At 39.0% G+C, this 12,892-nt stretch overlaps 3 protein-coding genes across 3 annotated transcripts in view; 1 reads left to right on the top strand and 2 right to left on the bottom strand.

The window, feature by feature from the left end:
• The window catches only part of LOC105386685 (adenosine receptor A2b), a 54,078-nt gene that overhangs the window by 9,099 nt on the left and 32,087 nt on the right, over nucleotides 1-12,892 (bottom strand). The window lies entirely within an intron of this gene.
• On the bottom strand, nucleotides 310-2,060 carry LOC105386724 (protein lingerer). The gene has a single exon (XM_011557341.3). It carries the CDS (start codon nucleotides 1,959-1,961, stop codon nucleotides 690-692), a length of 1,272 nt encoding a protein of 423 aa, XP_011555643.3. The 5' UTR covers nucleotides 1,962-2,060; the 3' UTR covers nucleotides 310-689.
• On the top strand, nucleotides 3,389-4,266 carry LOC125489032. The gene has a single exon (XM_048623361.1). It carries the CDS (start codon nucleotides 3,515-3,517, stop codon nucleotides 4,106-4,108), a length of 594 nt encoding a protein of 197 aa, XP_048479318.1. The 5' UTR covers nucleotides 3,389-3,514; the 3' UTR covers nucleotides 4,109-4,266.

The raw sequence follows: 12,892 nt of genomic DNA, 5'->3' as shown, positions 1-12,892 counted from the left end.
CTGCAATTTCTCCCTAACCTAAACCATAGCCCTCGAAAGTTATTTGGCTATTGAAATCTTTTTTGTCACCCTCACCCAATACGGCTTTGTGATAAAGCTGAACAAAACAGTTCTACATTAATTTTCTTATGTGCATAGAAGTGTTATGTAGCTCTCTCACCGGCACCAGATAATCAAAAAAAACTACAAAAAATCAATTGACTAGCCATTGTTGATGAACTAAAAGAACCTAACTGATGTGATAACCTAGTAATCTATCTTGCTATTTTACAAATGATTTCATTATTAAAACATTGAAAAAACATATTGGAACAGTTTATTTATTTAAAATCATTTCTTATAAAATAGTGGTTTATGTTCAGAATTTAACGAATCACAAAGTTTACTTATACATAGGTATAACTGATTTAATTAACGCACACATTCAAAATAGGAGATTTATTACTTTTAGATAAGTTACTGTTCAGAATACCTTTGTAGCAATTTCGATAAAAATACTTTCCCTATGCTTACATACTAGATATAAATACTTGTGATGTATACGAATGGTTTAAGTCTCATAACATGTTAGTATAAAACATAAATATAACAAAATAATACAATGGTATAATATCAAGTAAGTTTATGACTATCACAGTCCGTCCAACCTCTCAAATATTGAACACACACACACATACAAACTTTTTCACCTAATACATCGCAAATGCAACGATCGCGACCGACAACAGTGTAAACAGAGGTGCGTTTCTATTTGCCGCGCTTCTCTTGAGTGACTGTTGCGAGTAGGTCTGCAGCAGGCCGCACGGCACCGCCTTCTTCATGCGCGACGACGGAGTGGTCCTGATGACGTAGCAGGTCATCCCCGGCGTCACGTCCACCGGCGGACCCTTCACGTCCACGGCGTTCACCACCGTCGTATTAGTCGTCGTCGTCGACGTAATCACCGATGACGTCATCGTGTTCACAGAATCATCTGTCTTGTGCGTACTATCTGATTCATTGGCTGTTACATTAGCGGCAGTCCCATTAGACGTCATGTTTCCAGGTACTAAGGTGCCGTTTTCCAGCACAGTGAAGTTCGGCGTAGCGTCGGCGACTGGCACCGGTGCTGGCTCCCCATTGGTCGTGTTCACCACGGTTACGTTCGTCACGGTCGTGGTTACGACACTGGTATTTGTCGGGCTGTTGTTTTTCTTCGCCTCCGCTTCGTATATGAAACTGCTTATTAGGTTACAATCGATTCTGGTTTCCTCATAATCTCCGTTCTCTTTCTTGAGGCCGAATCTACAGACTTCGCCCGGCTGTGCCCTGTAGCCGCCGCCGCTGCCGGAGTTGCTGCTGCTGTGGTGCAAGCCGTACGCGGCGCCGCCGAGAGCGCCAAGGTTGAACAGCGCTAATCCAGCGAGCAATGTACTGTATTTGCTGCCCGAATTCTGGTATTGATATACGTAAGTAGGGGGAGTGCCGCGGTACACGGGGTAGCTGACGGGAGCAGCGCCATAAGCAGGCTGGTATCTTATTTGTTGAGGAGGACTGTAGTGGTAATGATTGTTGATAGTCGTGTGTCCTCCTCGATTCGCATTATTGTTGGAGTTCCCTGACAGTCCTCCACTAGCAGGGTAGCCGTGGTTGCTGCTCGGATGAGTGTTGGTATTACTTGGATATGCTGGTCTCGACCCTGACCCGGATAGTCCACCTGATGCTGGGTAGCCATGTGAATTTCCTGAGCTTGGGTAGCCATGCGCTCCTCCTGACATGCCTCCAGAGCTAGGATATCCGTGGCCTCCACCGGACAATCCTGGCGATTTTGGATAAGAATGTGAGCCTCCATGTGAGGATCCGGAGAGGCCCCCCGACCTCGGGTAGTGTGAACGACCTCCGAAACTCTTCCTGGCATCAGCTGGTCCCAGCGCAGAAAGCGCTAGAAACGCACACAACAACACACACTTTAGTCGCGACATTACGACTAGACACAACAGAATTTCACAACAAAGTCGTAACACAATTTGGCACACGTCTAGTTCTCACTCCTGCGCATATAAACTGAAGTCAATCGCAAGCTGCGAGCCGCTGACGTCACGCTCGGCGGCCAATCATGGCCTCGGATGGCGCAATGGAAAGTGTTGCCAGCTAAGTTTTAAATTTACTACCAAAACTTATTAAATAATAAATAATTTTATCACTAGTATTTAAATGCAATACGTGTACACCTTCCTCTTCTACTCAATAAGTCTCTCATTCACCCAAATGTTGCCTGGAAGAGATCGCTTTTAGCGATAAGGCCGCCTATTGTGCTTACTCCTTTTGTTATTTAATGTATGTTGTGTGTTTGTTCTATAAAGTTATATTGTATTGTAATTTTCACTATTTTTTCATGTTTAAGATCATATTTTTATGAAATAGATCCAGAACTTTATTTCATTTGTAATTGACTACCTGCAGTAAAACCAAACAAAACTGCCTACCTGGATTCGCCATTTCTAGGTAGGCAGGTACCTATATTATTGTGGACAATCGTCACAATCGTCCAACTGTCTATTGTCCCGATATATTTCACCAAATTTTTATAACAAAAAAATTATATAAAAAAAATCTAAGAATAGACAAATATTTAAACTAGCAACACTGTTAATGTATATCACAAGCGTAAACAACTTTCTACTGCAACATTCAAACTAATTTCATCCTTATTTCTCACCAGTTTGTGTCTATTATACAGATTTTTCTGTAGTTTTATGAATGCTCTTTCGTTTATTTACACAGTAAAATTTGCATGCGTTTTGATAACGATACTTCGATCAGAACATAATAATAAAAAATAAGGTATTCATCTATTTAAAATTTAACATAGTTTGTTGCAATATTATAGGTTTTTCTTTTGTTTGGTGACAATAAGATGGTCATAGGGTAGGCATAATCTCCACAGTTGGTAGGCAGGTTGGTGGAGAAAATTATTACATGACTAAAGTTTTTTGTACTTTTCGTAACAACGTTGTCCCTATTTCAAACTCATTTCATGACAAATTAAAAATAACATAAAGGAATAATAATAATATACCTAATATTATTATGTGGGGACATCTCACTCATTGCCATCTCAGTATTAGAGAGGATTAGCTGTGTTTAAAGTATATAAACGTATTTTTAGAAATTTCAGAGCTAGATTCCTAATGGAAGCTCCTCAGTATCACGGGTAAATTGACCTGCTTTCAATAAGTCTACTGATAAAATTCCACCCCTCTGAACCGTAATCAACTCATACTATGCGTACTGGCAATATTTTTCACAACCTCAAACAATACCTACTTAGACCAAACTAGTCTCGATACCTAATAGACATAACAATAGGGTATAAATCATCGCGTCATCTGATCACCACCTGTTATTTAAACGCGGCTGTAATCCAACTAACCACAATCATGCTGTCACAGCTGTGACTGGCGTTGTCTTGTCACGAGTCAACAAGACGCGACTGCAGTCACCACCATGACGGCGTAGTCGGCGCACACTCACAATGTTACTGCAACTTTTATTCTCAACGTTACATTTGACCACCGCGGCCGTCACCCAAGAGAATGGGAAGGAGAATGTCCGGCTCAACATGGCAATACCTATGCCGATGCAGATGCCGAACCGCAACGACCGCGCCGACCAGTGCTGGCTGAGGGTCGAAGACGCCGACTACAGCGACACCGTAACCCTCTTCTGCTACATCGCCAACGCATTCCTCAAAGACTTTTTCTACGAGTACAACAAGAAAAAGTCAGCCGAGGAGGGGGTCAATTCTGACTCCTGGAATATAGACCCTCGGGATCCTGCAGAGACCACGGGCTCCAGAAACTTCGGCTTCGTGAACTATCAGAAGCCCGTGAAGGACTGGCGGTCTACCTCCGTCTTGGACCCCACCACGCATAGACGCATCTACGTGTCGCAGAAAGCCGACTGTCGCATCATCATGTATAGCAGAGAAGCCATGTCCAACTACAGAGTGGACTGCCAGAAAGTGTTGTTCTTCATCAATGAGAGGGCGACAGGGCGTTCCGTGATTCTCGAACCCATTTCAGTGACATTTGTTATGGCGGTTTTCCTTGTGTTGTGTATAATGTGATTCAAATTGCCTGTGAGGTTCCAGTTTTTCTGCATTTGTTCTATCGAAAGTACCTACCTGCCTGCGATAAAAGACGTTAATTAGTCTCGTGACTCACGTGAAGCAAATAAAATAGTTAAGTATTTATTTTTGTAAATATAGTGTTATGTTTTCTGCTATTTTAGTTTTTATTTAAGTAGAGATTTTGTAGCTGTAACATAAAATAAAATTTTATAAATGTTTAACTAGATAATCATTTACAGTTTCACAATTTTCTTTTCTCAATAATGAAACAAAGTTACCGTTCAATGCTATTTATTTTGTTCAGCAACAGTTTACTCAAGAGCGTGAATAAAGGAACAAAAAGTCTGGCATTGTCAAGGTCAAATTCAAAGGCTGTATTTGAGATTGCATTGTTTTTTCCACTGTGATGCATGCCAGAGGATCTTCTAGAAGTGTCATCGTATGTGTTTCGTCAAGCAAGGAATATCAAGGAACATTATTATGTACTTCTGGGAACGGAATACGAACCAAACAACAACGAAGAAAGGTATGATGGAAACATATTTTAAATACTTAATAATAGTCTGTTCCCTCTGTCTGTAAGGACAACGTAATTTTTGTTCTAGGGTTTTACGATAAAAAATACCTACTGCTCATACTGAAAACTCATGTGAACATTGCATCTATCTGAAAGATATGAAACAGCAAAAAAAGGTGTCGTAAACACAGGTAAAACTTAATTTTCTATTATTTTTATCATAGCTGATTCTATGCTATGCTCACTAGATTTATGCCCAAGAATAATAACCACTATTGCCATATTTGCGATCATTATCATAGGGGTAGGTACAATATTAAGTGCCTGTTTCACAGTTTCTGTATAAAGGTTATCAGTGGGTTAAAAATAACGCCGTTACGTTATACTCACAATAAAGTTTTAGACATCATAATTTTTATCACCCTGATAACATTTCTATAGACATTGTGAAACAGGCTCAGAGTGTGAGTAAGTAGAGTTGTACATAATACACTTTGTTTTTTCAAATCCTTAGACATCGTGTCCAGGCACGGCAGGCACGTTATTTGGTGTAAGCTTATTATTAACCTCTGTTAACCTTTTTAGCAGGGATATTTCTGTAACTAAGAATATGAATAAAAGCTAAAGTTAGTATGTACAGGTAAAGGTAAGTATCTAGTAGTATCTACTTACACTACCTAGTTTAGCTACTTAACTTTACCAGTGTTCGGTTCGTGTCGGTTAGATGTAAGTTTTAATTAGCAACGTCAATCTGTGAGTTCTAACTATACCACACACTCCAGGCGCTATACAATACAACAGCCAAAGTAATCCTAACTATCCTAATCCTAACTTATATTATAAATGCGAAAGTAACTGTGTCTGTCTGTCTGTTACTCTTTCACGCCAAAAATACTGAAGGGATTTGAATGAAATTTGGTATACGAATGGTCTCTAAGACTCTGAGAAAGAACATAGGCTACTTTTTATCGCGGTATTCCAAGGGGAAAACTTTTAAAGGGAACAGCTCAGGGGCGTATTTACCCTAGGGCTAAAAGGGCTACAGCCCGGGGCGGCAGGCGGCCAAGGGCGGCCCAGGGGCGGCCGGCGGGCCGCCCTTGTGCTTTGGGTTGGAGGATTAAAAAAGTACAGAACAATATTTTAGGACGTAAGCCTAGAACGGCCCTGAGCCACCTTTCCATATGTCTGAAGAAATTTGATTTAAAGTATCAAAGCCGCCCTTTGTTCTTTTCTGAACCGGTGGAATAGTCTAATTTATTTCCGCCTTGGTTTTCTTTTGAAGGAAATCTAAAGAAACAAAAAAATTGTCTCACTCAGTCGCCCTGCGCAAGTTTATTTCTAAACGATCTAAAATGTACTCGTCTATACAGAAAAAAAAATTTTTTTTGTTCGGAAGATATCATTATTTATGCAAATCTATCACAACAATGTTCTTATACACAATATTATGTAGGAACATACGAATTTTCTAATTCATAAGTCTTCCCCAGTGCAGGTGGAAGGGCACAGGGGACAGGAGATTAAATGCTCCATAGTCTGGGGGGCGGTACCACAGTCGCATAGGTTGGTATCAACGGTCTATACCTTGTGTCTATCCCCACTTGCAAATATTGTCCTTGCAGCAGCTTACCTCTGCTCGCAACCGATTTAGAGTCTTCCAAATGTGCCAGGGGAGACTGTTACCGGGAGCAAGTTTTTCCTCAAGAGGTAGGAAAGGATCCTGGGGCTGCTTTTCCTCCCAGAGCTTTAGCCTTGCGTTTTGTGGGTTTTCATCCGTTAAGGACACCTCACTATTTAGAAACGCTTAGCGGCTTTTAAGGCAGGAAGGTGTGTGTGAGTAAAGAACATGCCACTTTTCGCCGTATGCTAGGGGGTGCTATCCCAGCCAGAGAGTAGACTTTGTAGATCGGTATCGGTTTGAGGCATCCCGTTACTATACGAACTGTGTCGTAAGAGCAACATCTACCTACTTCTCCAGCATGCGCGGACCTTGCCCATATGGGGCAGGCAAATTCGGCAGCTGAGAAGCAGAGTGCTAGGCTACTTGTTCGTAGAACTTGCGGAGAGGCGCCTCAGCTGGTAGACGTAAGCCGTTGCAGAAGGTTGTTTCGGGAGAAGTTTCATTTATGGACCGATTTTGAAAATTATTTTTTTTGATGTATTGGATTGAGCTCAGGGGTGGTCCCAATTTTTTTCAGAATTTTATTCTACCCTCAAGGGTGGGTAAAGGGGTAAAAACAGGGTATGAATTTCCATTTTGGGTACCTATTAACCGATTCTAAAGAAATTTAAAACGTAAATATAGTTCTTATAGCAAAAAATATGATGGTGACCTTGAGCTGATCTTAAAATGGAAACGGAAGGCAGTCAAGGGAGAGTTCCTCAACGATATATAGCAACTACCTCGTGTTTAGGCTTGAATGATTCGTATTGACTAGTAGGACTTATTGTTACGAGTATCATTTGCATCTTAATTTTGATTGACAAATATTGCAAATAAAATAAAAACAATAAAATAAAATAATAATTTAAAAAAATAACCTTAATTTATTTCTTACTTTTTAGTGGTTTTTATGAAGTCGGTTTTTTTTTAATTATTATTTTATCTAAAATGTACTCGTCTGTCCAGAAAAATCTTTTTTTTTTGTTCGGAAGTTATCCTTATGTATGAAAATCTATCACCACAATGTTCTTATACATATGTAGGTCGGTAGGTACTCTACACTAACTGCTCTTATTGTTTTCTTTCATTCCTTGATAGGGCGGAAAACTACAGGAGCCCAGGGCGCGCAATCTTTAAATACGCCCCTGGAACAGCTTTAATATATAAATGTATGTCAATGACCACAGCATTGATGAATCATATTTGAATGATTTCAGTAATTCTATGTTTATTTCCAAATCAAGTTACAGATACAGTAATAATAGTAGGTATAACTCTTGTCACTAAAATCGGTGACATATTATATTGCAGTTGAGAACAATCCTTGCGTATCTTTTTGCTATCTTTGGTCCACCCCTTATAGGTAGGAACGTTTCTAAATGTCGTAGTACAAATATTTATCGGAAAGTTCGATCCCCAGAGTAACCCCATTCCATTTGATTCATACTTTTATGGACATCCTGTATAATAAAACAGTGCAACGAACTGAACCGCATATAAAATCAATTTTCTATTGACTAAACATTATTCATTCCGCTTGTCAGCTCCCACGAGAAAAGTTCTGTAAGTCAAGCTTTCTGGATTTATACTGTCTAGATGTGAGTTCAATCAATAAAAGTAATACATAATAGTAGGTACATTGTGATACAAAGGCGGAAATTTCAGTCAAGTAAGCGTAGTGGTTGCTCTCGTCTGAAAGGTTACGAGACGAGGTATCACCATCCAAAATCTAATGATAAACTACCGTGTGGTTCTCAAATATTACTAAATATTATCATTTATATTGTTCAACTAAATGTCACATAACGAAAAAATAACAATATTTTACCAGAACTGTAGAGGTACTCGCACTAAACTGAACACTATCTATTTCAATATTTTGTCCAATAATTACGACGTCATAATAATCACAGAATCGTGGCTATCTCCAGAAATTAATGACAGTGAATTTATCGATGATAGATACTCGGTATTTAGGTGTGATCGCGATCGCATAAAAACGAATAAAAAGGACGGTGGTGGCGTATGGATCGCTGTTCTTAAGGAACTGAAAGCTGTATTACATCACCCATATTTGTCTGTATCACCTCACATAGAGCACGTTGTAGTAGAGATACCTGAGCCCTTAGCACGAACTTTCGTCGAGGACGTGAAGTAAATCTGACACGATGAATTTTGTAGGGAAATATGAACAGCGCCCCTGGCGGGCAGTAGCAGAACTAAAATCGGCAGCAGGAACTTTTCGTCGTGTAGTAACGTGTATGGTAACGTGAAGTATTTTGCGGTTTGTATAGGAAATGGTAGCATGAATTTGATTTTGACATATCGTATCGTGAGTTTACTCGAAGATTTTCTCACTGCAAATTATTCAGTGACAACTATTTAAAATGGAAGTTAGAGCATTTATTTCTTTTGGTTTTCGTATTTTTTATTCATTACCAATATGCTACGACCACGTAGATACCCTACTAAACTAAACTAGTATTTATTAAACGCAGCAAGAGACGTAGATGAGGAGGGTAGCCCAGAGGCAAAATTTACAAAAAATCATGGGAAATGTAGGGTTGTGATGTGTGTGATTGAAAATCGATGGCGCTGTTTGGAGCAAGACCATTATACAACTGTTCAGTGTGCAAAATCTATTAAGTACAGCGTGCCGTATGTTGCATTACGTGGCCCTCGATTTTGGCGTGTCTGACCGTGATGACGTGGTGATTGAAGCTCGTGATGAATACCTACTAGACTGGAAGTGCCGAGAATCCATCGTGACGGATGAGATCCATGGCATCCATGGCACCAATAGCAGTAAGAAGTAGCAACACAGTACACAAACACCTATACTTACTCACGTTTTGCTTTGTAAGCTATAATTCGTAAAATTCTAATGTACCTAACTGTAGTTATGTGTAATTGTATTAATAAATACCATTATTGCTACTGTCTAGATGTGTTTGAACTCTACCCTCTCTAGAATAGTTAAGGACAGTTAGTTATTGACTATAAACTTTAGTGCCAATTTCTCCATAGTGGGTTATCTAACTGACAGGGATTGATTTATTAATTATAAGTCATATCCATATAAAATTCACGAAAGATGTGTCAAAAATCAACCACTCTCTGGTTATGCTCAAAGCGACTACGGAGAAATTGGCACTTAACCTAACTAAAGGTAATAAGTCTCTTGGTAGGCAGGATTAATAGACTTAATTAATGATAAATCATCAACTTTCTGGGCCCACTTACTAATGGGTAAAAAGTTCTGGATAAATGAAATTACCACAAAATTAATAAAATATTTACATTCTGTTTAACAGTTTTTTATTCTTTATTTTACAAAAAAACATATTTATTTTAGTAGGTAGTATCATGTAACATTTGCAAACATCAGAATAGTATAACAAAATGTATGATTTATCTTTTCTCCTAAATGTATTCTTCACCGAGCAATCAAAATGCACATTTATAATTTATGCCTTCACGGGGGTGCACTTGCAGGCGGTGGCCTGGTCCGTGATGCTGGGTACAGGATACGCTGGTATAGCTGGATTGGGCTGGCTCCTCGTACCAGGCACATGTTCCATGCTGATTCTATATCTCATCACATCAATTATATAGCATTCACCGGCAGCTTTCAATCTGACATATATTCATTTTAGGGCTGAACCATCAACCATTCACTGTGCCCCCTCAGGCAATTTGGGAGCATTTTCTCTTTTTATTATTCTTATAATCACTCCATACCTGCAAAACAAATGATAATTGGATCATTAAGAATAAGAATATAACTACTAACTATTTCAAAGAAACATGAGTACTGCCGATGCTTTATCTCAAGGTAACTAGTTAATGCTTTTTAAAGAGTACCTAGGTATTAGGAAATCATTGAGAGACGAGGGGATAATCTGTCATGACAACCTTTTATGTTTAATGTTTAATGTTATGTTTCATGTTTAATTTTCTCCTTTGCTTATCACTCCTTGTCCCGTCCCTTCGCTATTGAGCTTGGCTAGTTCCTTCCACTTATTAAGGCACCACTGGCGACCTCTCCATCCGTGGGCCTTGGCGTTGGTATCCGTAGGCAAATATCACTGCGTTGAATTCAATAAAACAATAAACAAATTTAACAAATAATTATGAAAGCCGACCTGTCAGTGTCAATAGATTGATAATTTGACAGATGACAGATGACAAATGTCAAAAAAAAAAGTTACGATGTGCGTTCAAATCATAGTTATCATCCATAGACAATTGTTAAAGTGCGTTTATAAGGAATCGCTGCTTACTTTGAAATTATTATGAAGGTTTTGAACTTAACAATCTCAGTGTGGTACAACCTTATTTTAACTCTGGTAACGTTGTAACGACCGGCACACGACGAAGGCTTATGCTGCCATTTCAATACGTTCAAAGTTAACGTGTAGTAATGAAATACGGAAACGATGAAATGTTCGTGCTAAGGGTACTGGTCCCTCGTTGGGTAGAAAAAATTTAATAATAGCCTCCTATATTCCACCTAACTCTAATGACTCTCTATACATGACCCACCTCGAAGCTATGCACAAACTGGTTGATAAACCAGATGTGGATGGGTTCATAATTGTAGGTGACTACAACTTGCCAGCTATTCAATGGGCGCGTTCTAACACTGAAAATTCTGCACTATCATGTTTGCGCACCGGCCGAGTCTCGCAGTATATTGCCGATTTCATGAATTTTTTCAACGCATACCAATTTAACGACCGTAAAAATTGTAACGACAACATTTTAGACGTACTTATCACTAACAAGGAATGTTCCCTGACAGGCTCACAAAATCATCTCTGCCCACCAGATAAACTACACCCTCCACTCTCCGCCACCGTAACTTTTAAGACTTCCTACACGCCTCTGAAACGAAAATTGATATCTAAACTAAATTTTCACAAAGCAAACTATGACCTTATTAATCGCGATATTACCAACACAAACTGGGATGATATTTTGTCACCACTAAAAGCAGACGCAGCCCTCACAGCTTTTTACAATAAAATTCATAGCATTATAATACAGCACTGTCCTAAGTCTTCACCCAAAAACTCCAATTACCCATTTTGGTTTTCTCCAGCCTTAATCCACATTTTTAATAACAAAAAAAAGGCATGGGTAAAATGGAAAAAATACAATAATTTATTTGATTATGAAATATTCTCACTTTATAGATCACGTTTTAAATCTGAGGCCCGTAAATGTTACTCAAAATATATAGAATCGGTCGAAGATAATGTATTCAAGAACAGTAAATATTTTTGGACATATATAAATAATCGCAAAAAAAAACCGGGAATTCCCTCCTCTATGTGCTATAAAAACACTACCGCTAATGATCCCACAAATATTTGTAACCTATTTTCCGATTTCTTCCACTCCGTCTATGAACCGTCCACGCTATTGAGTGATAATTTTATTCCGGTACCTGACTACGCCCCTCACGATTTATTTATCAGTGATATACACATCAGTTCCCATAAAATATGTAGGGCACTGTCCTCAGTTGACCCCACCAAAGGCCCCGGCTCTGATGGAATTCCTCCTGTTTTTCTTAAGAACACCGCTAAGGATATATACAAACCCCTTTCATTAATTTTCAATAAATGTATGTCGGAAGGAACATTCCCTACAGCGTGGAAACACGCCAACATAATTCCCGTACACAAAAGTGGGCCTAAAAACAACGTAGAAAAATACCGTCCTATCTCGTTGCTACCAGCTTTGTCGAAGGTCTTCGAGAGATTAGTGCATGATGAAATTTACCCTTCGCTCCATAGAATAATTTTGCCTGAGCAACACGGTTTCACAAAAAATAGATCAACCACTACAAACCTCATGGTCTTCACAAATTTCGTATTTCAAAATCTCGATGACAGAACCCAAACGGATGCAGTCTACACTGACTTTCAGAAGGCCTTCGACAAAGTTGACCACGAGCTGCTCCTACATAAAATTGCGTTCAACGGCATTCGGGGTAATTTACTTAGGTGGATGGTATCCTATATTTCTAACAGAACTCAAACAGTAGTTATCTGCGGTCATCAGTCCAATACTATCCGACTTACCTCCGGTGTCCCTCAGGGGTCTATACTGGGGCCTCTACTCTTTATTCTTTTCATTAACGATATTAACACTTGTTTTAGAAACTCAAAATTTTTACTCTACGCTGACGACTTAAAAGCATTTAAAAGCATAAATTCACAAAATGATTGCCTACTATTCCAAGAAGATCTCGATCGACTTACAGAATACTGCAATAATAATAAACTACATCTTAGCCTTCCAAAATGCAACTTTATAAATTTTACAAAAAAAAGGAAAATTACGCAATTTCAATACATGTTATGTCATTCACCACTTAATAAAGTAGACGCCCTGAGGGACCTGGGAGTCATTCTCGATTCTAAATTACATTTAGATCAACATATTGATAGTATTGTGAGTAAGGCATATAAAATGTATGGGCTAGTCATGAGGTCAACCACAGACTTTTCACGTCCTGAAACACTTATATCCACCTCTATAAAAGCATAATCCGCCCACAGCTTGAGTATGCGGTACCAATCTGGAATCC

Source organism: Plutella xylostella, chromosome 10 (assembly GCF_932276165.1).
Source record: "Plutella xylostella chromosome 10, ilPluXylo3.1, whole genome shotgun sequence".
Taxonomy (NCBI): domain Eukaryota; kingdom Metazoa; phylum Arthropoda; class Insecta; order Lepidoptera; family Plutellidae; genus Plutella; species Plutella xylostella.
Note: the sequence above shows the minus strand (reverse complement) of the source record. Positions and strands in the feature narration are given on the sequence as shown.

Coding starts and splice junctions, on each gene's coding strand:
- LOC105386724 (XM_011557341.3), bottom strand. CDS start 1,961: ATGTCGCGACTAAAGTGTGTGTTGTTGTGTGCGTTTCTAGCGCTTTCT.
- LOC125489032 (XM_048623361.1), top strand. CDS start 3,515: ATGTTACTGCAACTTTTATTCTCAACGTTACATTTGACCACCGCGGCC.